The sequence below is a fragment of the Oncorhynchus kisutch genome, linkage group LG8, assembly GCF_002021735.2.
Source record: "Oncorhynchus kisutch isolate 150728-3 linkage group LG8, Okis_V2, whole genome shotgun sequence".
NCBI lineage: Eukaryota > Metazoa > Chordata > Actinopteri > Salmoniformes > Salmonidae > Oncorhynchus > Oncorhynchus kisutch.
The window spans coordinates 34,470,908-34,497,670 of NC_034181.2; the positions used below are offsets into that span (position 1 = coordinate 34,470,908).

At 42.3% G+C, this 26,763-nt stretch overlaps 3 protein-coding genes across 5 annotated transcripts in view; 2 read left to right on the forward strand and 1 right to left on the reverse strand.

The window, feature by feature from the left end:
* Window positions 1-10,022, reverse strand: part of LOC109894892 (rasGAP-activating-like protein 1) — a 63,160-nt gene extending 53,138 nt beyond the window's left edge. Inside the window, exons 1-2 of the mRNA XM_020488551.2 lie at window positions 9,373-10,022; window positions 8,882-8,938 (exon numbers count right to left, since the gene is read on the reverse strand). Coding sequence (XP_020344140.1) covers window positions 8,882-8,938; window positions 9,373-9,437 — 122 coding nt within the window. The 5' untranslated portion in view covers window positions 9,438-10,022. The remainder of the gene's footprint in view (window positions 1-8,881; window positions 8,939-9,372) is intronic.
* Window positions 730-13,169, forward strand: dgcr6 (DiGeorge syndrome critical region gene 6). 3 transcript variants are annotated; one of them, XM_031830174.1, is made up of 6 exons: window positions 730-807; window positions 10,638-10,750; window positions 11,106-11,266; window positions 11,404-11,504; window positions 11,670-11,810; window positions 12,581-13,169. In XM_031830174.1, exons 2-6 carry the CDS (start codon window positions 10,641-10,643, stop codon window positions 12,659-12,661), a joined length of 594 nt encoding a protein of 197 aa, XP_031686034.1. In that variant the 5' UTR covers window positions 730-807; window positions 10,638-10,640; the 3' UTR covers window positions 12,662-13,169. The 3 variants fall into 3 exon arrangements, with proteins under 3 accessions (XP_031686034.1, XP_020345415.1, XP_020345414.1); XM_020489826.2 differs by lacking the exon at window positions 730-807 and adding an exon at window positions 10,255-10,342; XM_020489825.2 differs by lacking the exon at window positions 730-807 and adding an exon at window positions 10,263-10,398.
* Window positions 13,170-16,803: 3,634 nt separating this feature from the next.
* Window positions 16,804-26,659, forward strand: LOC109895099 (cationic amino acid transporter 4). Its single transcript, XM_020488745.2, has 5 exons — window positions 16,804-17,169; window positions 18,260-19,327; window positions 19,610-20,322; window positions 21,022-21,130; window positions 21,941-26,659. The coding sequence occupies exons 2-5, from the start codon at window positions 18,346-18,348 to the stop codon at window positions 22,150-22,152; spliced, it is 2,016 nt and encodes a 671-aa protein (XP_020344334.1). The 5' UTR covers window positions 16,804-17,169; window positions 18,260-18,345; the 3' UTR covers window positions 22,153-26,659.
* Window positions 26,660-26,763: the final 104 nt, after the last annotated feature.

Genomic DNA, 26,763 nt, shown 5'->3' on the forward strand with positions numbered 1-26,763 from the left:
GTGGAATTTATTTCCTTCTTAATGCATTTGAGCCATTCAATTGTGTAGGGGTGGTAATACAGAAGATAGCCCTATTTAGTAAAAGACCAATTCCATATTAGAACAGCTCAAATCGGTTACACCAGCCTAATCTCAGGAGTTGATAGGCTTGAAGTCATAAACAGCTCAATGCTTGAAGCACAGCAACGAGCTGCTGGCAAAACGCACAAAAGTGCTGCTTGAATGAATGCTACGAGCCTGCTGGTGCCTACCATCGCTCAGTCAGACTGCTCTATCAAATCAGATTTAATTATAACATAATAACACACAGAAATACGAGCCAAGGTCATTAATATGGTTGAATCTGGAAACTATCATCTCGAAAACAAGACGTTTATTCTTTCAGTGAAATACGGAACCGTTCCGTATTTTATCTAACGGGTGGCATCCATAAGTCTAAATATTCCTGTTACATTGCACAACCTTCAATGTTATGTCATAATTAGAGGTCGACCGATTAATCGGAATGGACGATTAATTAGGTTTTTATAACAATCGGAAATCGGTATTTTTGGACACCGATTTAAAAATAATAATAATAATTTATACCTTTATTTAACTAGGCAAGTCAGTTAAGAACACATTCTTATTTTCAATGACGGCCTAGGAATGGTGGGTTAACTGCCTTGTTCAGGGGCAGAACGACAGGTTTTCACCTTGTCAGCTCAGGGGATCCATTCTTGCAACCGTACAGTTAACTAGTCCAACGCTCTAACCATTGCACTCCACGAGTAGCCTGCCTGTTACGCGAATGCAGTAGAAGTCAAGGTAAATTGCTAGCTAGCATTAAATGTATCTTATAAAAAAAACAATCAATCATAATCACTAGTTATAACTACTAATCCAGTTTAGCAGGCAATATTAACCAGGTGAAATTGTGTCATTTCTCTTGCGTTCATTGCACGCAGAGTCAGGGTATATGCAACAGTTTGGGCTGCCTGGCTCATTGCAAACTAATTTGCCAGAATTTTACGTAATTATGACATAACATTGAAAGTTGTGCAATGTAACAAGAATATTTCGACTTAGGGATGCCACCTGTTAAGATAAAATACCGAACGGTTCCGTATTTCACTGAAATAATAAACGTTTTGTTTTCGAAATGATAGTTTCCGGATTCGACCATATTAATGACAAAAGGCTCGTATTTCTGTGTGTTATTATGTTGTTATTAAATCTGATTTGATAGAGCAGTCTGACTGAGCAGCAGCAGGCCCGTAATCATTCATTCAAACAGCACGTTCGTGCGTTTTGCCAGCAGCTCTTCGCAAGCACAGCAATGTTTATGACTTCAAGCCTATCAGCCTAATGGCTGGTGTAACCAATGTGAAATGGCTAGCTAGTTAGCTGGGTGTGCTCTAATACCGTTTCAAACGTCACTCGCTTTTAGATTTGGAGTAGTTATTCCCCTTGCGCTGCAAGGGCCGCGGCTTTTGTGGAGCGATGGGTAACGATGCTTCGAGTGTGGCTGTTGCCGATGTGTTCCTGGTTGGAGCCCAGGTAGGGGCGAGGAGGGGGACGGAAGCTATACTGTTACACTGGCAATACTATAGTGCCTATAAGAACATCTAATAGTCAAAGGTATATGAAATACAAATGGTATAGAGAGAAATTGTCCTATAAATACTATATTAACTACAACCTAAAACCTCTTACCTTGGAATATTGAAGTCTCATGTTAAAAGGAACCACCAACGTTCATATGTTCTGAGCAAGGAACTTAAACGTTAGCTTTTTTACATGGCACATATTTTACATGGCACACATTTTTACATGCCACATATTGCATATTGACACATATTACTTTCTTCTCCAACACTTTGTTCTTGCATTATTTAAACCAAATTGAACATGTTTCATTATTTATTTTTAGGCTAAATTGATTTTATTGATGTATTATATTAAGTTAAAATAAGTGTTAATTCAGTATTGTTGTAATTGTCATTATTACAAATAAAAAAATATAAAAAAACGGCCGATTAATCGGTATCGTCTTTTTTGGGCCTCCAATAATCGGTATTGGTGTTGAAAAATCATAATCGGTCGACCTCTAGTCATATGTACAGTATACAGTACCAGCCAAAAGTTTGGACACACCTACTGTTTCAAAGGGTTTTTCTTTATTTTTACTATTTTCTACATTGTAGAATAATAGTGAAGACATCACAACTATGAAATAACACATATGGAATCATGTAGTAACCACAAAAGTGCTAAACAAATCAAAATATATTTTATATTTGAGATTCTTTTAAGTAGCCACCCTTTGCTTTGATGACAGCTTTGCACACTCTTTGCATTCTCTCAACCAGCTTCATGAAGGAGTCACCTGGAATGCATTTCCATTAACAGGTGTGCCTTGTTAAACATTTATTTGTGTAATTTCTTTCCTTCTCAATGCGTTTGAGCCAATCAGTTGTGTTGTGACAAGGTAGGGGTGGTATACAGAAGACAGCCCTATTTGGTAAAAGACCAAGTCCATATTATGGCAAGAATAGCTCAAATAAGCAAAGAGAAACCACAGTCCATCATTACTTTAAGACATGAAGGTCAGTCAATCAGGAAAATGTCAAGAACTTTTGAAGTTTCTTCAAGCGCAGCCGCAAAAACCATCAATCGCTATGATGAAACTGGCTCTCATGAGGACCACCACAGGAAAGGCCAGGGTTACCTCTGCTGCACAGGATAACTTCATTAGAGTTAACTGCACCTCAGATTGCAGCCCAGATAAATGATTCACAGAGTTCAAGTAACAGACACATCTTAACATCAACTGTTCAGAGGAGACTGCACCTGGGTCCAACCTCACCACGTCACAGCAAGCTTCTGCCCAAACATGGACCCAGAAGAGATCGCCCAGATCAAAAATGTTGTAACCCACCAAGGAGTATCATTGAGGAACCCATTGAGATGGGGGGGACACGTCTGAGCCCACAGCAGCGTGACATGCGCATGTGCGAAGGCTGCTGCCTCTACTGCAGAGGTCTCGACCATCTCCGTGCTACATGCCCAGAGCTGATGGGAAACGCCAGGGCTCACCAGGACAAGGTGAGGCCCTGACAAGCTGTGAAGTTACCCACCGGCTACCCAGTCACCGTCTGTCACTACCTGCAACCCTCCACTGGGACAACCGTCAGCACCAGATTCAAGCCTTCGTGTAATCCGGGGACACAGTTCATTTGATTGATCAGAACTTTGCCAGAGAATTACAAATCCCCTGAGTGAAATGTCCCATCCCTCTGCAGATTCAAGGCCTCGATGGACGGCTGCGTCATAGAACTCCTACCCGGCTCCACACCTCCCTGGCGTCGTCTGTACTCCCTCTCAATCCCTGAAGCAGCAGTCATGGACAATTACATCTGGAAGTCGCTGGAGGCAGGTTTCATTCACCCCTCTACATCTCAAGCTGGTGCAGGCTTCTTCTTCATGGGTAAGAAGGATGGAGGCCTGCATCCTTGCATCGATTAGAGGGCTGAACCGGATTACGATAAAGAATTGTTACTCCCTACCCCTTATGTCCCGCCACCTTGGAGTTAGCCTTTAACACCCCTAGTGGTCACTGAGTATTTAGTCATGCCCTTCAGATTATCGAAGTCACCAGCAGTCTTTCAAGTATTGGTCAATAACACTCTTAGGGATATGTTGAATCTGTTCATCTTTGTTTACTTCTACAACATCCTGATCTTCTCCAAATCCCTTCCGGAACACATACTGCACACCCGCCAAGTCCTTAGACGCCTCCTGCAGAGTCAACTGTCAAGATAGAGAATTTGAGTTCCACGTATCCCAAGTGTCCTTCCTGGGTCACATTATCTCTACCGCAGGAATCCAAATGGATCCCGTAGAGGCGGTCGCCGACTGGCCCCGTCCCACCTCCCTCAAGCAGATCCAGTGGTTCCTCGGGTTTGCCAGTTCCTACGCAACTTTGTTGTGGTGGCAGCGAAGTCTAACCTGCAAGTTGCTGGACTCCTGAGGCTGACAGGGCATTCATGGAGCTCAAGGGACGTTTCACCTCCGAACACATCCTCGTTCATCCTGATCCTACTCTTCCCTTTGTAGCAGAGGTGGACACCTCAGACACCAGAGCAGCGGTGGTCCTTTCACAGCAGAACGAGGAGGACAAGAAACTGCAGCCATGCGCCTTTCTCTCCAAGCGGTTCTCGCCAGCGGAACACAACTAAGATGTAGGCAACCGGGAGCTCTTGGCAGTTAAGTGAGCCCTTGAGGGGTGGAGACACTGGTTGGAGGGGGCACCTCATCCTTCGTGATCTGGACATACTATAAGAACTTGGTCTCCATTCAAGAAGCCAAGAGATTGAACGCTCGCCAGGCTAGGTGGGCTTTGTTTTTTAACAGGTTTGATTTCACACTAGCCTATCAACTGTAATCCAAGAATCAGAAAGAAGACATCCTGTCCCGCCAACACAATGTCTCTAACGAGGAGAGAGACTCCGAGCTCATCATCCCCAGCTCCTGTGTTGTGGCCCCTGGGATATGGAGTATTGAGACCACGGTCCGACATTCCGAGACCCAGGAACCTGACCCCGGCGGGGTACCCACTAAAAAGACTTTACGTTTTGCAATCAGCCCATTCCCAAGTACTACAATGTCCTCACGACAGTGACCAGCTGGGTTGCGCCAACCTCTGCCCATCCCCAGGCGGCCCTGGTCCCACCTGTCCGTAGACTTTATCACAGTGTTACCTCCATCCCAAGGGCTTACCACTATCCTGGTGGTCATTGATCGGTTCTCCAAGGCAGCCCATTTCATTGCCTTACCCAAGTTGCCCTCAGCGAAGGAGACCTCTGATCTCATGATTAACCATGTCTTTCGACTACAAGGACTTCCCCAGGACATTGTCTTGGATCGTAGGCCCCAGTTCGCTGCACGGTATTGTAAAGCCTTCTGCTCCCTGCTGGGGGAGTCGGTGAGTCTCTCCTCTGGGTTCCACCCACAGTCGAATGGGCAAACGGCGCGGGCCAACAGGAGCTGGAGAAGTTCCTCCACTGTTTCGTCTCTACCCAGTCCAGCAACAGGAGCAAGTTCCTTGTCTGGGTGGAGTATGCTAACAACACACCGCCGAACTCGTCCACTGGACTCTCGCCATTCGAGTGTCAGTTTGGGTCCCCCCCCCCCCCCCATTTTCTGAACAAGAGGCCGAAGCGGGGGTGCCTCGGCTTTCATTCAACGATGTTGCAGCACCTGGATCAGAGCGCGATCCTCCTTGCTCCGCTCCTCTGCCCGACAACAACCCCAGGCAAACTGACACCGAAGGCCTCTTCGGGTGTGGCTGTCCACCCGTGATCTTCCCTTAAAAGGTGGACTCGCGGAAGCTCACTCCGCTCTACATAGGACCATTCAAGATCCTGAGCCGCATCAACCCAGTCACCTATCGTCTCCAGTTTCCCTGGTGTATGAGGGTCTTTCCATGTCTCCCGTCTCCCATCCTTCCATGTCTCCCGTCTCAAGCTGGTGAGGACCAGTCCATTCGGCCCCTCCGCCCCCTCCGCCCCACTTGTTGATGGTCGTCCGGCCTACACTGTCCGGTGTCTCTTGGAGGCTCGTTGGGTCCGAGGTACCCTGCAGTACCTAAATGACATACCAAATCTAACTGCCTGTAGCTCAGGCCCTGAAGCAAGGATATGCATATTATTATTTTTTTTACCCCCTTTTCTCCCAAATTTCGTGGTATCCAATTGTTAGTAGTTACTATCTTGTCTCATCGCTATCTTGTCTCATCCTGTACGGGCTCAGGAGAGACGAAAGCCATGCGTCCTCCGAAACACAACCCAACCAAGCCGCACTGCTTCTTAACACAAAATGTTGCAGTCTGGCTTCAGTTTTTAAAGCTTGACAATGAATACCAAAAAACAAAGCCTGCAACAAAACACAATACAAAGGGGAAACATGTAGGTATATTACAGCAACATTTGAGAAGTAGCCTAGGCTGGCTACACAACTACAAGACATTTTGAGTGCACCATACAACAATGCTGCATTCAACCGCACCGGTGATCCATGCAGTGCAAAACATTTTTTTTTAACATGTTTTTCAAACGTTACAACAACCTATAGCTACGTTTTTGTTATTTGGAATTATTAAATATTTGTATATTAGGGTCGCAGCATATTATGTACATATGCAAGCATAGCAGCAAAGACTGGATAAATATTATGTATCGCTTATTTTGTTTTAACATGTTAAAATGCTATATACAGTATCCTATGTACCTAAGTGGACATTATAAAGGACCATATTTCTTTCAAAAATTTAGCAATGGCCAGTTTGGGTCACAAGTTGCAAGTTTTTTAAATAAAAACAAATAGGCTATGTCAGTGTAACAGTATAACTTTAGACCGTCCCCTCGCCCATACCCGGGCGCAAACCAGGGACCCTCTGCACACATCAACAAGTCACCCACAAAGCATCGTTACCCATCGCTCCACAAAAGCTGCTTGCAGAGCAAGGGGAACCACTACTTCAAGGTCTCAGAGCAAGTGACGTCACCGATTGAAACGCTACTTAGCGCGCACCACCGCTAACTAGCTAGCCGTTTCACATCCGTTACATCAGGCCCGCAAATTGTTTTTCAATACGATAGAGTTTGACACCCCTAGGCTAGCGTATCTATTTATGTAGCTAGCTAAAAACACGGAGCCTAACGTTAGCTAGCTAGCTGCTGGGAGGATGTCATTGGAGGAGTGGCATGAGTGACCGACTTTTCCCCTCATATCATTTTTCAGTGGCTACAACTAGGGATGCATGTATCATTTGGTTAGCTAGCAAGAAATGTATATTGACTTATTCACAGTTAGCATATCTCTTGGTTGTCAATCAAATGTATTTGGCAGGCAGGCAAGCTAGATCCCATTCAGTTGTCAAAAAGTGGATTGGGACAAGCATGCATTGGTAGGCAAGCTGCAAAAGGAAGAGCAGGCTACTAATCCCCATCATTTATCTGTGCAATTTTGACGGCCAACTGGCTGAAAAAGTTTGAGAGGGTCTGGGTTCCCTTGTTAGATTTTAGCTCATCTCACTCTGGCTAGCATTAGTTGTTGATCTTGTTGTTGATGTGCATAGGCAACTGAGGGAGAGAGAGCCTACCTGTTCATGGTTGCTTGATCAATATTACTGTGAAGTTCCTAAATGTAAGAGGACTCCCGTGGTATTTACATACATATTTGCAGAAATCCATTCAGGTGTGTTTTGTGGCTTTTGGCGAATGCGTTCTAATGATCTAAAGTCTCGCTGTTGCTACTGCCTGTAAACACAAAGTCCAGTTCAAAGTAAATGACGGCAGGCCCGTGTGGCAAATGGCTTATTGGCATATAGGCCTACTGTAGCTCTGATTGGAAATTAAGCACCAGTCTGCATAGAGTCCAGGACAAAACATGTTTGTATTCAGTTTGACAAATGCCTTAGCATATGTCATTCCCAAACATTCTATGAATTTATGAAAATGACCATATCTAAGTGCTCGCTTGTCAGAACATTAAAAAAGTCTGTCATTCTTCCTGGGGATTTATACGAACAGATTTTTAAAAAGATTTCATGTTGCTAAAACGCTGTCAGTTCCACTTTAATGGAGGTGCCAATGCCAAAGATGAGAAAAGTGCAGGACATAAAATTTTTGGGGAGTGCAGAGGACTGTAAGTAAATGATAGCTTATTAACATGAATTAGATTCTGCTTTTATTCACTATTCTTTATTTACTGTCTGGCAATAGGTATAGCTAGCTAGCTAACTACACTGTACAATTCAATAGACTGGTACTACATAGTCAGCTAACTAGCTATACATATTGCCAGACAAATGAATAACTTTGCTAATAAAAGCAGAATCTAATTCATGTTAATAAGCTAACCCAATCACTGTTAAGTCCAGCCATTTTTGTCATATGATAATTGTATTTGGTTATACGATTATGGGAAGGTTCAAAGACAGGCAATACAGAGAGTGAGTGAGAGAGCACCACCCATGTTGAGGCAAGGAGAGGACAAACAAGTAATCAGGGGAGAATTTGAGTTGTGTAACCAAGGAAGATGTTTCTCGACTCAGATTGCCTTGACTCCTTTGATGTTAATTGGGTATAAGAAATGTGTTATTGAAGACCATGTGGTTAAGAGTACACAAATAGAATAATGGGTTTTAACTTTTTAAATGTAGTTAAAGAAGGGTTGTGGACTTTCTGAGTTTGTTGTTATTGGGGTATATTGACCAAATGATCAGGACATTTTTGAATGTATTTCCCCTGCAGAATTCACCAGAAATAACCATTTCAAAGCTTTTTTAACAACAGGAGGACCTCGGACACCCTAGAGGGGTGAACTGACACCGGAAACCATTGACCCCGACCCCCGAATATCAAACACAAACTTACACCATTGCTTGTGTGGAGACACACACAGCCAAAAACAGGGCAATGCACTGCCTTGAACCATGGTTACCTGCTGGTGTCCTAAAGGCAAGCCCTGGATCAGGTTCTCATGGGCTTGGGGGGCTCAAGCTAAGAACACCACAGTCCCGATCAGTAATCACACATCTATCCTACTGTACCACATCCCAACCCACTCCCTAATCATACATTCTGTTCTCATCCAGTTTTGAATTCAACGTGTATGCAGGATACAATAGTTTCATTTGAACTGATAAATATTTTTGCATTTACAGTTGTCCCCTTATGTACATCAGTTTTCATGTTCTTGGCAGCAGCATGCCACTTGCTGTCACATGAAATTCTAAAGTAGCAGTATAGCCCACTTATCAATAGCATTTATGATCATAAAATAGTCAAATTAAGTAGCAAACAAAACAAGAATGCATAGGACTTGATGGACTCACCTGGCCACAACTTCATTGTCCACTTTTACAATGCAATATGGGTCACTGGTCCCAGAGCTTCAGAGATAAAAAAAAAGATAAAACAAGTTAAATATATATATATTTAAATAAAATGGAATTAAGATGGAATTAAGGTAGAAGCCCACTGTCCACAGAGGTCAATTCAACATCTGTTCCACGTTGGTTCAACGTATGCCATTACGTGGAAACAACGTTGATTCAACCAGCGTGTTCCCAGTGGGAGAGGAAACCTACAGATATCTCTTCACTTATTATTATATATATTATTATATATATAGAACTTATTGATATACATTTCTTAGAGAACACCTGTCAAGTATACTCATTTTTAACATACACTAATCTGTAAAACAAAGGTATTCTTGACTTCAAACAAGTGTACGTCCTATAAGTGTACTTCACACAACGAGACACCTATAAATAAGCAAATAGTAGTAATTGCTGCCTGATTACAATTACGAAATACTCACACGTCTTTGGCTGGTAGGCTCCTGCCCTCTACAATACGGAAATATAGGGATGTGTTTTTGGCCATTTCTGACAGAGAGTGGTTTTGCCACTTGTTTTCATCTGCCCATCCGAGATCCTTACTACGGTGCTCCCCTCATCAGCAAGTGTGTTCTCTTCATTTCTGGCACCTTTTGCGCGTGACGGCGCGTCGAGCCCATGTTAATCAATGTTGTATCGTTTGCATTGTACAGGTTTAGATATATAATTAACAGTCACGTTGCAAACGAATAAGCGTAAGGCCAGTGTAGATAAACAAACAACAATGTTGTTAAATGTTTGGGTGGAAACAACCAAATGTTTTATATATCTAAAGTATCGTGCCAATAAACAAATCTATATTTTCTGACTGACATTTACATTCCTCATTTCGGTCCTTTGAAGAAAATAATCATCCTATGCGTATTTTCGAATTTCCAGATACGATTTGTAGCCACCTATTTTAATGAAAAAAAATGTAGATCATAGTAGCTACTTTAAAAAACTATACATCTTTAGACTTCATTGGCGTCTCATTTACCTGCCGAAAAGAGACACATGACACTGTCAACTACAGATGCGAACACAAGCATCCTCAAGTCATTAGCGATGCTCAGCTGCTCGCCTTGTTGCATCTGCACCTTACTCGATTGACAGACATTGTGCGGCGCACGCCATCTAGCGGACGAATTTACCTTCTGCAAGTTCTCGCGCCCCCTAACTCGCTTTTGTTTGTGTCAAATTATAGTTACATATTTAAAATTAACTTTTCTATCCTAATATAATACATACTAACATTGATAACAAAAATTACATTAAATAAAAATCATATGAGAAGATTCATTTACAAGCAGGCATCTTATAGACAACAAACCTTTTGTTAGGGTCCTTCCACAGAGCATCAGCCGCTTGCCTGACTGTTTGCTAGGCTACAGCAGAAATGCACGATACATTGTGAATACTACTTTTTGATGAACTTCTAAAATAAATTACTGTAGTTGGGTAACGTGGTAAGCATGTGGTTCATCTACACTTTTACGGTAAAGGGTATGATAATAACCTGTGCTTTGGCTCAGAGTGATGCTAACTAGCTAGCATGATGGATTGCTGACTTATTCATGACTCGGAAATCCTTTGGGCTCCCTTGATTTTTCTCGAAAGCTAGCTCGGGGATAGCTAAAAACATCGACCTTCTGGTGTAAATACTATGGATTTTGGTGATTGATATGGTTCTTTGACCTCACTTTAGAAAATGGAGAGTTATCCTGCGGTATACGAAGAGCAGAATGATTCTACAAAGCAACAAGAGAGACATTACTACTTACTTTCAGAACTACAAACCCTTGTCAAAGATTTGCCCAGGTAACCAGCCCAACCTAGCACTATGGGAGAATTTCAATTGCATTCACCTTATTCCTCGCATCTTCTTTCCTCGCCTTTCTAAAACCCCATCGAATGGTCCCTTCCAATTGATTATTTGAGAAGGTGAGGATGTGAGGAATCAAGTTAAAGCAATTGAGATTCTCCACATAACTAGGAACCATGAGTGCATATAAGATTTCTACAGTTGTTGGATGTCAGAGGCATGTCAGAACTTCAGGTAGTCCCATCCCTGTTTCAGTCTGTTTGATTCTTAGTGAATACACTCCAGGTGTTACAGAAACTAGACTTGACCTCCGGAAACAAATCTGTTGAACTATTTCTCCCCCATGTCCAGCTCCTTTCAGCAGCGCCTGTCCTACACCACACTGAGTGACCTGGCTCAGGCACTCATAGATGGAACAGTGTATGATATAGTACAGGGACTCCTGGACATCCAGCACCTGACTGAGAGGAATCTGTACAACCAGAGACAAAAGCTGCACTGTGAGCATCGAGGTGTGTCTCGCTAGGTTTCACATGTTCTCTGTCTTACACTCAAATGGTAATTTTTTTTATATGTTGGTGTGCCCATTATACTAGGGATCTGAGGTCCTTTGACCTTACAATGTCTCTATTCTCTTCCTCATGCCCAGCACTCAAGCAGGATTTGGTTCGTAAGCATAAAGAAGCCCTACAGGTTTGCAAGTCCCACAACCTTGCAGTTATGAAAACCAATCAACAAGGAGAAACTGAGGTATGGAATTGACAGAGCAACATGCCATTTTATTAGTCTTTTTGTTGTTGATATGCTGTTATATTAGTTTTCCACATGTTATCGAAACATCCATCCTTCTATATCACAGCCACAGAGTTAAATTATGTTGATCATGTCAGAGGACATTATGATTGTCTCTATCAGGCTCTGGAGAATCGAGTGAGAGAGGAGCAAAGGATGATGGATGAGAAGATTGTGGTGGAGATGGACCAAAAGGTGATAGACCAGCAGAACACCTTGGAGATGGCTGGAGTCCCAGGGTTTTACATAACCACCAATCCCCAGGTGAATCAACACTTTGTAAATGTACATATGGCAGATGCATGAAACATAATGGTTCAATGTCATTGTATGCTTCTACATAAGCTCATAACCAGATGTCTATCAAATAATATGGTAGATTTTTAGTTTGTCTCCATTCTAATGTTGACGTAATCCTGATTTATGTAGGTAAATGTATTGCCTTGAATTCTAGAGAAATTATTTGTTCTGCCGTTTGAAGTGTTGAAAGCTAAGTACACTTCCATTGGGGTCAGGGGGTGAAACACTGATTGCAGTGCAGAAACATTTCCAGTAGATGGTGGTAGAGGCTCTCTCGTTCCACCATTGTAACATACCTGTTATGCTGCAGGTGTAGACAAATTATTGTGGGTTTTTAGCTGCTTCACTGGAAGCATATCCTGGAGGCAGTCAGTGCAAGCAGAGCGCCAGCCACTTTAAAGGAATACTGCAGCAATGAAACGTTGTTTATACCTCCTACTGTACATGTAGACTTCCAGTTATTGCGCTAATGCTAGTTAGCATTGACTCGCAAAACTACCTCTAACTTCCTTCATAATGCACACCGAGACATAAAAATGATTTTGGGTGTGAGCAGCTTAACCCATTCTTGGTTTTGCGGGACTGCACTGCTCACGCAGCCAGTGTAGCAGGCTTCATTGACAGCAATCGGCGTGCGTCACTAGCAGCTCACACCTGGCAAAAGTTGCATGTCCAGTGTAGTAGTAGGTCTGTAATGCCTCGGGAGATTTCATGTTCCATTCTTGTCATTGCAGGAGCTGACGATGCAGATTAACCTGCTTGAACTGATACTTAAACTTCAACAGAAAGAGTCCCAGTCAGGAGTTCTGTCATGAGACAGACACACACACACACACACACACACACAGACAGGGTCTGATTGTGTTAAATAAAGCACTGGACACTGAAGAGCATATCCTAGAGTGGATAGACACTTCAAAGAGCATCCTGTCCTCTTGTTAGTGAGCACTTGAGCGGGGCTCAGGGTTCACGTTCAGGTTCATGTCTTCAGGTGCTGTGTGTGTTCCCCTAAATGCACATGGAAACCAAGAAGTTGTATTGCTTTGTGATTCTATGTAGAAATCACTGGTTCTGGATGGCAATGGGGCCCTGATGAGAGTGCGGGAATTTGAAGAATCACTGAAGGCTGTAGATACGTTTCTATTTGTGTTGCCACTCACTCACAGATATAAAAAAAATGGAAATAATTCGTATTATTCATCCAAGTTATCATGTTTGTGATGACATTATTATTTTTCATTCATGTTTATCAACATTACATGTTTACCATGATTTTGGCCACTGTAAAATGTGTGTTCGTGAAATAACGTCAATTTACTTTGATTGTGACTCCTGTTTCTTTATTAGTCTTGTCAGTGACAATAGGGTCAACCTACATTGGTTAAAAGGTATTCAAATTGACTAGTACTATACATACTTAGAGGACTTGAATATAATTTGCATTCTGATACTGTAGCATCCAGTTATGAGTTACTATGGTAGATGAATACTTCTGACAGCTTGAGACTTAAACTTGTCGGAATTGACCTATATGGATAGAGCTAAATTGAAATGTTTCTTACAGAAGAAATATGAAAGCATAACCATGGTGGCAATTAAAATAGAGTTTGGAGATTATGAGTAAATTATTAGACTTAAGGTGAGGATACAATAGTTCACCTGACACAAAACTGAATTCAAACATTGCACTGTTGATTTAATGAGCATTTGACATTTTCTGTACTTTTCACTCTTTGTTCATAATGAAATCTTAAAATACTCTGGATACATTCAGTAACATAAGAATATTGTGGGGTAGGTGCAACATAAGACAAGGAAATGACAAGGGTTTGAGTGAGGGTCTAACTGGTCCATGACTGTGGCAACACATCTCAAATGTTCACAGTTCCTAAGTAATTTCAATGTACTTTTATTTCTCAAATAATAATCTTCAACCATAAGGTGCTTTTTAAAATCTCTTAGCTATGCAATTGAGGAACTAGAGCAAGCACACTTGTATTTGTTTTGTTTGGAACACAGCCCTGCATCCCAGCCATCACACAATAACTTGTGGTTTACACATTCTAAAAACATTCCATTATAAATTGCAATCTGAGTCAGGTGGGAATCATTTGAAAGCTTGTTATATTGCCTACATGACTAGCTAAGTTATAAAATCCAATCTTTGTGTTAGGATTTCACAAGGCAATTCAAAGAAGCAGATCATTTTGATGCGCATGGAATGGATTCATGAGTGCATTCAGATGCGTGTTCCACGGCCAATTTTCTTCACAATAGACATAGGCTCATTCTGTTCAGAACAACCCAGTGTATGAAGCCATGTCATCTTGTAATGTCATCTACACACAATACCACATAATGTCAAAGTTCAATGTTTTTAGACATTTTTACAAATTAATATAAAATGAAAAGTTGAAATGTCAGATTCAACAACAAAGACCAGGGAGGTTTTCCAATCCCAAACAACGGACATTGAATATTTCTTTGAGCAAGGTGAAGTTAATAATTACACTTGGGTGTGTCAATACACCCAGTCACTACAAAGATACAGGCATCCTTCCAAATTCAGTTGATGGAGATAAAGGAAACCGCTCAGGGATTTCACCATGAGGCCAATGGTGATTTAAATGTTTTTATCAATTGTATTTTACCACCTTTTTCTCCCCAATTTCATTATATCCAATTATAATCTTGTTTCATCGCTGCAAACGGGCTCGGGAGAGGCGAAGGTTGAGTCATGTGAAACATGACCCGCCAAACCGCGCTTCTTAACACCCGCCTGCTTATGCCGGAAGGCAGCCGCACCAATGTGTAGGAGGAAACACTGTTCAACTGACAACTGAGGTCAGCCTGCAGGCGCCTGGCCCACCACAAGGAGTCGCTAGAGCGCGATGAGCCATGTAAAGCCCCCCCGGCCAAACCCTCCCCTAACCCGGACGACGCTGGGCCAATTGTGAGCAGCACTATGGGACTCCCGGTCACGCCAGTTGTGACACAGCCTGGGATCTGTAGTGACGCCTCAAGCACCACGATGCAGTGCCTTAGACCGCTGTGCCACTCAGGAGGATCCTCAATGGTAATTTTAAACCAGTGACAGAGTTAAATGGCTGTGGTAGGAGAAAACTGAGGATGGATCAACACAATTGTAGTTACTCCACAATACTAACCTAAATGACAGAGTGAAAATAAGGCAGTTTGTACAGAATTAAAATATTCAAAAGCATGGATCCTGTTTGGAATAAGGCAATACTGCAATAAAAATTGGCTAAGAAATTAACTTTTAGTCCTGAATATAAAGCATTGTGTTTGGGAAAAATCCAACACAGCACATCACTGGGTACCAATCTTCATATTTTCAAACATGGTGGTGGTTGCATCATGTTATGGGTATGTTTGTCATCGGCAAGGACTAGGGGAGTTTTTTGGGATGAAGAAATTGAATAGATTCAAGCACAGGCAAAGTCCTAAAACGCAAAGCCAAATATACAGTGGAGTTACTTACCAAGATGACATTGAATTTCCTGAGTGGCCTAGTTACAGTTTTGACTTAAATCAGTTTGAAAATCTATGGCTGTCTAGTAATGATCAACAACCAACTTCACAGAGCTTGAAGAATTTAAAAAAGAATAAGGGCAAATATTGTACAAGACTCAGAAAGACCCAGAAAGTAATCGCTGCCAAAGGTGATTCTAACATGTATTGACTCAGGGGGTTGAATACATATCTAATCAAAATCTATTAGTGTTATATTTAATGAATTAAAAATAAGTTCGAATTTTTCTTCCACTTTGCAGAATATTACTGAATATTTTGTGTAGATCATTGACAAAAAAATGACTATTAAATACATTATAATCCCACTTTGTAACACAACGTGGAAAATGTGGAAAAAGTCAAATTCATTTCAAATGTATTTATATAGCCCTTCGTACATCAGCTGATATCTCAAAGTGCTGTACAGAAACCCAGCATAAAACCCCAAACAGCAAGCAATGCAGGTGTAGAAGCACGGTGGCTAGGAAAAACTCCCTAGAAAGGCCAAAACCTAGGAAGAAACCTAGAGAGGAACCAGGCTATGTGGGGTGGCCAGTCCTCTTCTGGCTGTGTCGGGTGGAGATTATAACAGAACATGGCCAAGATGTTCAAATGTTCATAAATGACCAGCATGGTCGAATAATAATAAGGCAGAACAGTTGAAACTGGAGCAGCAGCACGGCCAGGTGGACTGGGGACAGCAAGGAGTCATCATGTCAGGTAGTCCTGAGGCATGGTCCTAGGGCTCAGGTCCTCTGAGAGAGAGAAAGAAAGAGAGAATTAGAGAGAGCACACTTAAATTCACACAGGACACCGAATAGGACAGGAGAAGTACTCCAGATATAACAAACTGACCCTAGCCCCCCGACACATAAACTACTGCAGCATAAATACTAGAGGCTGAGACAGGAGGGGTCAGGAGACACTGTGGCCCCATCCGAGGACACCCCCGGACAGGGCCAAACAGGAAGGATATAAAAGGGTGTGAATACTTTCTGAAGGCACTGTATGACAACAATGAAATCAAAAAAATGCACCGAATACAACAGGTTCACCTTACAGTGAAATGCTTACTTACAAGCCCTTAACCAACAATGCAGTTTAAAGAAAATAAGAAGAATAAGAAATAAAAGTAACAAATAATTAAAGAGCAGTGGTAAAATGCTATATACAGGGGGTACTGTTATAAACAGGGGGTACTGTTACAGAGTCAATTTGCGGGGGCACCGGTTAGTCGAGGTAATTGAGGTAATATGTACATGTAGGTAGAGTTATTAAAGCCATTATGTTAAAACGTTAGCATGTGAAAACAATAACAGGGAAACTAAACCAAAAGCATGGATTGTTGTCATACAACAGGTTACTTTTAACAAGGTAAGGAAACCATTGTGGAATTTTAGAATTTTCTTGAACTATCCATTTAAACACTGGCTGTACACAGGCCTTCGTTTTCCCAGGCATTATTGACTTATTCCAGATTTTATAACTTGTGGATAAGTATTTTAAGTTTCGGCTAACCATATTATGTTATAGCCATCTGTCATTCGGTGATACAGTCGATGGCAAGGAACTGATGATGCATGCAATGTCTGAGAAGGGGTATGCGACGCTTGTCTGATGGCTGATCTATCGTCATCAGATGTACAATAGACCAGTACTGTGCCTTTAAGAAGAGAGCTCGGTCAGCTCACAATCCTCTGGTTCTCCACCTTCCTCCCTTCCGTTGAGCTTCAAGGGATATCAACCGGGCCCGAGATAGGCTACTGATAAGCAATATTCAGCATTCAAGGTAAACCAATAAATTCATTTGTTACCATTGTAGAGCGTTTTATATTACACTATATATGCAGAATAGCAGCAATGGTTGTGTTTCTCACCTGGCTCTTGCCATAGGCTACCTATTGAACCACCTTGTTTGTGCCATAATAAAGCAATATAAAACGTAAAATGTCATAGAATAGTCAGCCATTGCTTTATTGAAATAGCTTATCGTTTGTCATGAATAATATTTGCATCAGTTTCCATTTTCTTTTAAATTATTAATGTGGATTTTGTGAAAACGACGCACATAAAGCCATTCATTCTATTTCACACGAATCACCCGGTTATTATGGAGGACCGATGTATGAGTCGCTTCACTTTGCGTTGGTGTTTATTTCTAGGGAATAAAAGCGTTACGTAATGTATTTCTAGCATTGAGGCACAACTCGCCATATGCTCGCAGCGCGCAGTTTTGTCGGAAACGGTGCATCAGAAAAGCCGCCTACCGATGGTCCAATTTGTAAATGTATTCTATCACATAAAACGTCCATTGATGTTTGATTTTGGTACAGCAGCGTTAAATCATAACCAAACAGCTGTGTATGAATATTATTAGGCTACTTCTAGTCAGTCTCATTACAGGAAGCTGAATATAATAGCCAACAGGCCTATCATCATTAGGCCAATTGGACTGCCAGTGAATAGAAGACGTGTCAAACACCCAGAGCAGATGTTTGAACTCTTTAGTATGGACAGTTATTAATCACTCTTAGACAGAGAGATCACATTTGTTAAATTGCATACTTTATAGCTTTATTTATAGGTTTTACATTACTCAGGTAGACCCAATAGACATTTATTAAGCTAATACGAAAAAGGCAAATATGAAAAATGTGTCTGCAATTCTGAACATGTTGTTTCCACCTTTTGATGAGGGCAGACATGGAAAGCACAGCATCATCAGCAATATGACATCAGGCAGCAGTGTGGATAGGTGATCGATGGATGAGTTGAGTTGCTTTTGTCTACCTGCTCTGAAGTCACAGGCTTCAGGGCAAATTCAATGATGGCTGCTTTGTCCCTGCATGATGGTATGCATGTGTGTTTTTGTCTCTCAGGTTAGTCGATCAGGAGAAGAATGGATCCAGTTTGAGCATCTTGACTGATAAGACCCTGTCCAGTTGCTGAGTGTGATCCTGTAACCATGGCGACCTGTGGGCGTGGCTGTGTCCCTGCAGTGCGTTTCTGCCAGAGGCTGAACCGACTGAAGACCCTGGATGATGACTTGATGGTGACGTCAATGAAGCGTTGCCTGACCATGGTGGACCTAGCCCTGCTGGGTGTTGGTGGTATGGTGGGCTCTGGCCTATATGTCCTGACTGGCACTGTTGCAAAGGACACCGCTGGACCTGCTGTGGTCCTCTCCTTCCTCATAGCAGGCATCGCCTCCCTGATGGCTGCCCTCTGCTATGCAGAGTTCGGAGCTCGTGTTCCCAGAACGGGCTCGGCCTACATGTTCACCTATGTTTCTTGTGGAGAGATCTGGGCCTTTCTCATTGGCTGGAACGTAGTGTTGGAGTACATGATTGGTGGAGCCGCAGTGGCGCGGGCGTGGAGTGGTTACCTGGACTCCATGTTTAACCACACCATCCAGAACTACACAGAGAACCACATAATGAAGTGGAATGTTCCCTATATCGCCCACTACCCTGACCTGCTGGCTGCCGGGATTCTAGTTGTTGCCACTATCTTCATAACCTTCGGAGTGCGAGTCTCCTCTTGGCTCAACCACATCTTCTCAGCCGTTAGTCTAGTTGTCATACTCTTCATCTTGGTGTTTGGCTTCGTGCTAGCCGACCCAGTCAACTGGAGCCAGAAGGAAGGAGGTTTTGCACCGTTTGGTGTCAATGGGGTAATGGCGGGCACAGCCACCTGCTTTTACGCATTTGTTGGCTTCGACGTGATTGCAGCCTCCAGCGAGGAGGCAAAGAACCCCCAGCGAGCCATTCCCATGGCCACAGCCATTTCCCTGGGCATGGCTGCCACAGCCTATATCCTGGTCTCCACAGTCCTCACTCTCATGGTGCCTTGGCACTCGCTCGACCCAAACTCAGCCCTGTCTGACGCCTTCTTCCGCCGAGGCTACAGCTGGGCTGGCTACATTGTGGCAGTAGGGTCCATCTGTGGTAAGTGTCTCTTGAAAGACTGTAACCACACCAATGTTAGCCTAGCAAGCCACCTGATGTCGCAAGCTTACATGAATGGTTTGCTACCACGGAATCATGATAGCGCAGCAGTAGTCAATCTGGTAGTTACGAGGCTACACCAATGTATCATGTCATTAAGTTTATTTTGGTTAGTTGATGATATAAATGATTGAAGGGCAAATGTGTATGACATTTATTTTTACTTCATACAGTAGGTCTCTTGGGCTGATAATGTGACTCTCTCTCCATCCCCTTTTCCAGCCATGAACACAGTGCTACTCAGCAACCTCTTCTCTCTCCCTCGGATTGTTTACGCTATGGCGGAAGATGGCCTCTTCTTCTCCTTCTTCGCCAAGGTCAACCCTGTCACCAAGGTCCCTGTTAATGCCATCTTGGTGTTTGGCCTCCTCATGGCCGTCATGGCCCTCATCTTTGACCTGGAGGCCCTGGTCCAGTTCCTGTCCATCGGCACCCTCCTGGCCTACACCTTTGTGGCAGCCAGTGTCATCGTGCTGCGCTTCCAGCCTGAGAAAGAGAAGACCAGTTCCAAGGCTAACTCCACTACCTCCCCCAACTCTAACCCTGAGCCCTCGCCCGAAGTCTCAGAGTCTCAGATCATAGCTCAGGACAGTGGGGAGCTGAAGGAGTATGAGTCCTTCTCAGACAAGCTGCAGCTGGTGGAGATGCAGAAGACCAGGGAACGGAGTGCCCCAGGGGTGTTGAAGGCCCGCTGGGAGCCTTACCTGGGCAGGTTGCTGGGGGACTTTGAGCCAGGGGAAGTGGTGGCCTTTTCTGTGCTGGCGGTGATGGTGAGCTCAGTGTCCCTCTGTGCCGTGTTTGTGTTTGGGAGTAACCAGCTTCAGCTGCCTACGTGGAGCATCGCCCTGCTAATAGTGGTGTTTGGCTCAACCTTCCTTCTCTGCCTGGTCATCATATATGCCCATGAACCTCATGTCAACACCAAAACCTTCCAGGTGAGCCAAACAGATTCTCACTTTTGTATTATATGTCTGCTCATATGCCCAAAGTTTAAATGTAAAGCCATTCACAACTCTGTTGACTTTCACTTGTATAGAATAGTGTGGGCCCACCCATAAAGTTAGGGAAGCAGAACAAAACCCTCACCTTAAGAGTTATTATCTGTATAATGTTGTCTGCCTGGGGAGTTGAGCAAACAGCCTTTTATATTTCCCTAAGTTCTTATGTACGGTAGCTATGATAAACTGATACTACTCTTTATGAGTTTTAAGTCTCTCACAGACTAATTGTAGCTGTCGCTACACTTCAGGTGTGATAAACTCTGCTCAGTCTGACTAGAGCCCAGTAGACAGGGACTCAGGGAGCCATATTATCAGCCAGAAGACACTCACTCTCCGCTGTGTGGTCGATCTACTCCTCATATAAAATAAAAGCTGTTTCTGTGACTCATATTTGAGAGGCAGACGTTTCTGTGAGCTCAAGCAGGACCCATGTTCCCCCTGGCACCAACCTATTCATTCTTCTGAATTAAATTAAGTTAACCAAGCTCTATTCATCTTTTAGTAAAGACTAGTGGTCTTTCTGGCTCTCCAGCTTCCTTTTTGTCAGTGATTAAGACTTATGAAATTGAGGAGGGCTATTTGACAAATTTTAATGCATGTCAGTATGGTTGTTTGCTGTTGTAATATTTCTAGGTACCCTTGGTCCCATTCATTCCCGCTGCAAGCATCCTCATGAATGTGTTCCTAATGCTGAAGCTCAGCCCAATGACCTGGATCCGCTTTACTGTATGGGTGGCTGCAGGTAAGATTACATCTGCTAATGGCACAAATATGTGTTGTGTAAAGACCATGTGCTATGTAGCATTGACAGGCCTTGTAAGCCAAACATCATGTCAGGCAGAACTGAAATTGTTGCATTCAGTGATTGAAATACTGTGCCTTTTAACCTAAATGATCGACAAATAGTATGGTTACTTAATACTGATTGATGATAAATAGCAGGATACGAAACAGGGTTTTATACCTACAGGGTTTTGTACATGGTACAAGTTTGTGTTAAAACATCTGCAGGTTTCTTGAGCGTAAACCCCTGAAGAGACAGTGAGTTTTCTAGCCAACACCTGCTGCAGTAAGAAGGTGTTAATTGCCTATAGAGATTGCTGTCATAAAAATTGATCATCAAGGAAACATGAGTGGCTGTATGGGCTCAGAGGTCTTCTGGACCATGTAACCCATTTAAACACACCTGTCTGCCTACAGAGATTTAACTGGCTTCACAGGGAATATTGGACATGACAGAGGCTTGGGCTAAGCCATGTCTAAGTAATCATTTCCCTGGTGAAAGTTGTGACCATAACACACAGATGGGATGGGCCAAGATGTGTCTATAGGCTGTGGTGACTGTTAAGCACCGCCATATTCCTGCTATAGCTGTATGTTCTCAACAGAGTTGCACATACAGTATGATAACAATAACATGTCTGTGTGATTCTGATTATGTAGGCGTATGTAGTCAAACAATATTCAAAAGTGCTACCCAATGCTGTAACAAATACCATTTGCTTTTTAGAATATTCAAATTCAATTAACAGTATGTGTTGCACCTCTCCAGGTCTGCTCGTGTATTTTGGCTATGGGATCTGGCACAGTAAGGAGGGCCTGAGGGAACTGCAGCCCAAGGATATGGCAGCCAGGTATGTGGTGCTCCCCAGTGGCAGCCTGGTAGAGACAGTCCAGTCTGTGCAGCCAAATGGACAGCATGACGCCAGCACCCTCCACACCACTCCTTCCCGGTCTGCTGAGGAGCAGCAGGCAAAGAGATGATGTGTAAGAAGGGAGCCATTCTTATTCAAGTGGGCCATTATCGTCTATCCGCTCCTGCTCATATACTTTTACTGCTTTCATTACCTCACTCTTCTCTTCTCACCCCTCCCTCATGTGACTGGCCTCATACAGTTGGTGTGTAACCCCACAAGGCTGTTTCTCTGCATTAGTAAACACACATCACAGGATGGGACTCACTCTCATTATGAAACATATTTATAGCTGTTAATATGGGAACATACCTTTTTATAGCTATCCAGCATTGTTTACTATATTATTTATTTCAATAAACCAGCACAGGTGTTTTTTTATTGTTAGCATTGCTCTCAACTTTAACGTCCCTTTGGCACTCACAATAGAATGTTTCTGGAAGATGGAAAGTGCTTATGATTATGGCATACATTGAATCATGATTAGGGCTGTTGCGGCGACCATATTACTGCCACACCGGCGGTCACGAGTCATGAAGACAGTCAAATTCCATGTGACCGTTTAGTCACGGTAATTAGGCTTCTCCAAGCTCTGATGCTGCTGATGGTTGTTAGTAGCCTACCAAACTTGCTAACTGCCGTGTACTCAGCACTTTATTGTCTGACATCGATGCAAATGTAATTAACTTTTTCAAATCCTAGTCGCACACGTCATGCAGCCTAGCCCATACGCCTAAATGTTTTGTATCACAACTAAAGTGGCCAATAATTTCTTAGAATTAAGCACATTAATCCGCTTTACACGGGGTGCAGAGCCTAACGGGCATACATAAGCAATGTGTAAGTTTCAAGTTTGAGTAAGATAATTTTCACCATAAAAATGCACCTATAATAAAAGCATTACATGCATAATGCATTTACAGTCACTTTTGATAGTGGCCTACTCTTCTTTTTGGCTGTTGAAAAGTAAATGGACAGTTTTCCCAATATCTTCAATATGCACCTCGGAATTGTATAAGGACGTGCACAGTTGCGTCCCCGATGTGTCTGTCTTCACTTGTAGCCTGTGAGAAAGACCAGATCACTGCTGGAGCGCCATGTGAGTGAGAGGAGCGTGCAGCATTCCAGGCCAAGGGCACAACAGCCACTGGACGCAAAAGACAGATTTTTTAGGGTGCTTAATGGCCACACAAAGGGGATGCCGCCGGGAAATTCGAGGCATTATCAAGTGCTTGTCAAATTGTGAATGAGGGACTGATGAAGTGTGTACAGCCTACGCAAAAAACAAAACAGATCTCATGCCTTTCAAGCTTCTTTTTTCAAATCATCATTAGTCGCATCATGCAGCCTTACAATGTGTTAAAAATCTAAACATATAGACCAACGTTTGTAGAACAACTAAAGTTACAATAATAACTCTAAATTAAGCATATATGAGTACCTATTTTTTTGTTAACCGCTCAACACAGAATAACCGAGTGTGAGTTTGGAGAAAATATCCTTTCTATTTTATTCAACTTTGTTCCATTGTATTCTTCAAACTATAAAATAATGCCACGGAATTCTAAGCAAATCTTGTCTGCTAAATGAACTAGTGTAGCCCACAGCCATTTAGCATAGCCAGGTTAGAACCTAACATAAGGACAACTCAGAGTATGCTATTCTGTTCTACTGAAATAGACCACATTTTCTTAATATCATGCTTCTTTAGACCTGTCTAAAATAAATAATGGATTCATTGTGAAGGTGTAGGCTATATTACATGGATTTATTAGACTTTTTAAAATGGAGCTGTTCCAAAGGTCCGCATCAGTGGCTTGTGTGGAAGCCAGGAGATGCTAAATGTGTTTATGTTAATAAATGGTCAGTTACCGTGAGACTGGCAGTTATTTGCTTGACAATCATCGGCTGAAAAATGATCTCTCTCACACACACACAGTCTTGTATAACTAACCTTGTGGGGACACAATTCAGTCCCATTCAAAATCCTATTTTCTCCAACCTTAACCTTCACCCTAAAACTAACCCTGGCTCCTAAACCTAATTCTAACACTAATTCTAACCTTAGAAATAGCATTTGACCTTGTGGGGACGAACAAAATGTCCCCAGTTGGTCAAATTGTTGTTTGTTTACTATTCTTGTGGGGACGTGCGCGCACACACACACAAGCATTATTCTCGCCTGAGGAGAGACTAGATTCTGTCAGTGGGTCATGTGGCTCTACTTACAACCCCTGTGACCACCTCTGTAGCTCCCTCACGCTGGTGGCTGCTCAGCCAAATGCAAATCAACAACATTGCTAAAGTTTCTTAAACTGACCTTTTCTGTTTTTTTTTTTTAGATATTGATTTATTTTTATGTATTCTCCGAACTGTGATACATTTCACTGATGATGGCATCTCTCAGATGGTACTCTCTTTAATTCATCTGTGTTTTTCCCCTATCCGTGACTAGGCCAATCAGCATATCACACACATATTATATTTTGGTACCTCACTTCGTAATATAGTGACCTGACTCCACTTGAGATGGTCAAGTGACAATTCTTCTAATGGTGACTAGGGGGTGAGAAGACCTTTCAACCTCTCACTTAATCCACAGACTCCTATCCCATGACCTCACTCTCTCTTATGTGTCCCACATTTTGTCAATGAACTTAATCTCTGCTGAGAAGGGTTTTTTCCCATGCACAATAACTAGACAGCGGCCCATTCCCCGTCGCTCTGCTAGCATGAGGTTAGATTATACAACCAGCTGATATAAAAGCACATGGATTGTTTTAGCTATTGTTTTATTCTCATTTCTCCTCATACACAAGAGGGATAACGAGAGTTATAAACATTTAAAATCTAATCAAATGTTATTTGTCACATGCACCGAATACAACAGGTGTTGTCCTTAACCAACAATGCAGTTCAAGAAATAGAGTAAACAAAATATTTACTAAAAATACTCAAGTAAAAAATAAAATAAAAAGTAACACAATAAAATAACAATACCGAGGCTATGTACAGGGGGTACCGGTACCAAGTCAATGTGCGGGGTTACAGGTTAGTCAAGGTAATTTGTACATGCAGGCAGGGGTAAAGTGACTATGCATAGATAATAATTTTTGCGAGTAGCAGCAGTGTAAAAACAAAATGTGGGGGGGGTCACAGTAAATAGTCCAAGTGGCCATTTGATTAATTGTTCAGCCGTCTTATGGCTTGGGGGTAGAAGCTGTTAAGGGGCATTTTGGACCTAAACTTTCCGTTCTGGTACCGCTTGTCGTGAGGTAGAAGAGGGAACGGTCTAAGACTTGGGTGACTGGAGTCTCTGACAATTTTATGGGCATATGATTTAATACATGCTTTTTGTAAGGCAAGTACAAACCCAGTGCATGATGTACCAGAACAGGGTATTTGGTGGTGGTGGTGCTGCTGCTTAAAAGCATATTGGCAAACAGAGATTGGGAGTTATGCCAGCCATAGGACATCCCTCATCCTCATGAGGCCTCTGTAATCTGACAGATTTGCAGCGGTCCCTGCAGCTGCCTAATAGCTTGACCTAGATGATAAAACACATATGTGAGATCACACAGTGCTGAATTACACTGAATGTCTCGGAGAGACAGCACTCTCACCAACAGTTACTCCCTTTCCTGTCGGTGTCTAAGATGTAACAATGTCTTAAGGTGATCATCATAGCATTCCAATGGCTGAAGTTTTCAGTCAAGTCCTGGCGAGGTGTTATTTTGTTACCTATTAGGTGTAGATTTGCATGGTTGTCACGTTTGGAGATTGTGATAAAACATCTACCATTTATCTGTGTTTTAATAATGTTACTAAAACATTGCCTTAATGTTATTAGCAGTTTCTATATACCACAGCCCTTAGAATGATGAAGAATGAGCATGATTCCCTGACTACTGGCTACCAGCCTCAGAAGTGTCTGTAGCTCAGCTTAGTGTTGTACTCAGAAATATGTTTTGTCTCTATCACTATTTATTAGTTATTATAAACAAACCAGTATGCTTATGTAAATATGACACAAGTAACCAATGGCCTTAAATATGTTTTCATGAATACGGAATGATTCCCAAAGCTTACGTGAAATCTAAATTGTAGTTCAGGTATTTTATTTCCTCTATCCAAGTAGTTTTCCCTGTTATAATCTCAGTATTTACTCCTAGGATATTATATCGTAAATGACTATATAACATTCAATTGATTTCAACAACAGATATAACCTTTGAAATAATCTAATGTTATTGGATGCGGGGATACCAAAAATATTCAATGGATTTTTGTACAACTTTGCACATTGTTTAAGTATCTAACTGCAAATGACTGTATGTGTCCTTCTTCCACCGTCTCTCTTTTTCCTGTGGGGGCAAGTTGCAGGTGTTGACACTGGTGCTTTTGGCAAGCTGAACATTTCCTCACCTCTGAGTTACGGTCTTTGTCTTTTGTGTATCAGTAAGCACAGTGCGATATGAGGTCTGACTGTACCTATGTACTCTATACTTTCACATTCAAATGTCTTTTTGTTGTATAGTCTAAGTTATTTTGTGACAAATAAATGTTTTGAAGCAGCATTCTGAATATTGTTATTTTTACAGGGTAGCATACTATTAAAATAACTAAAGTGATTATACAATGCTCCATTTTACATTTTCAGATAAATACTGTGTCTGCCATT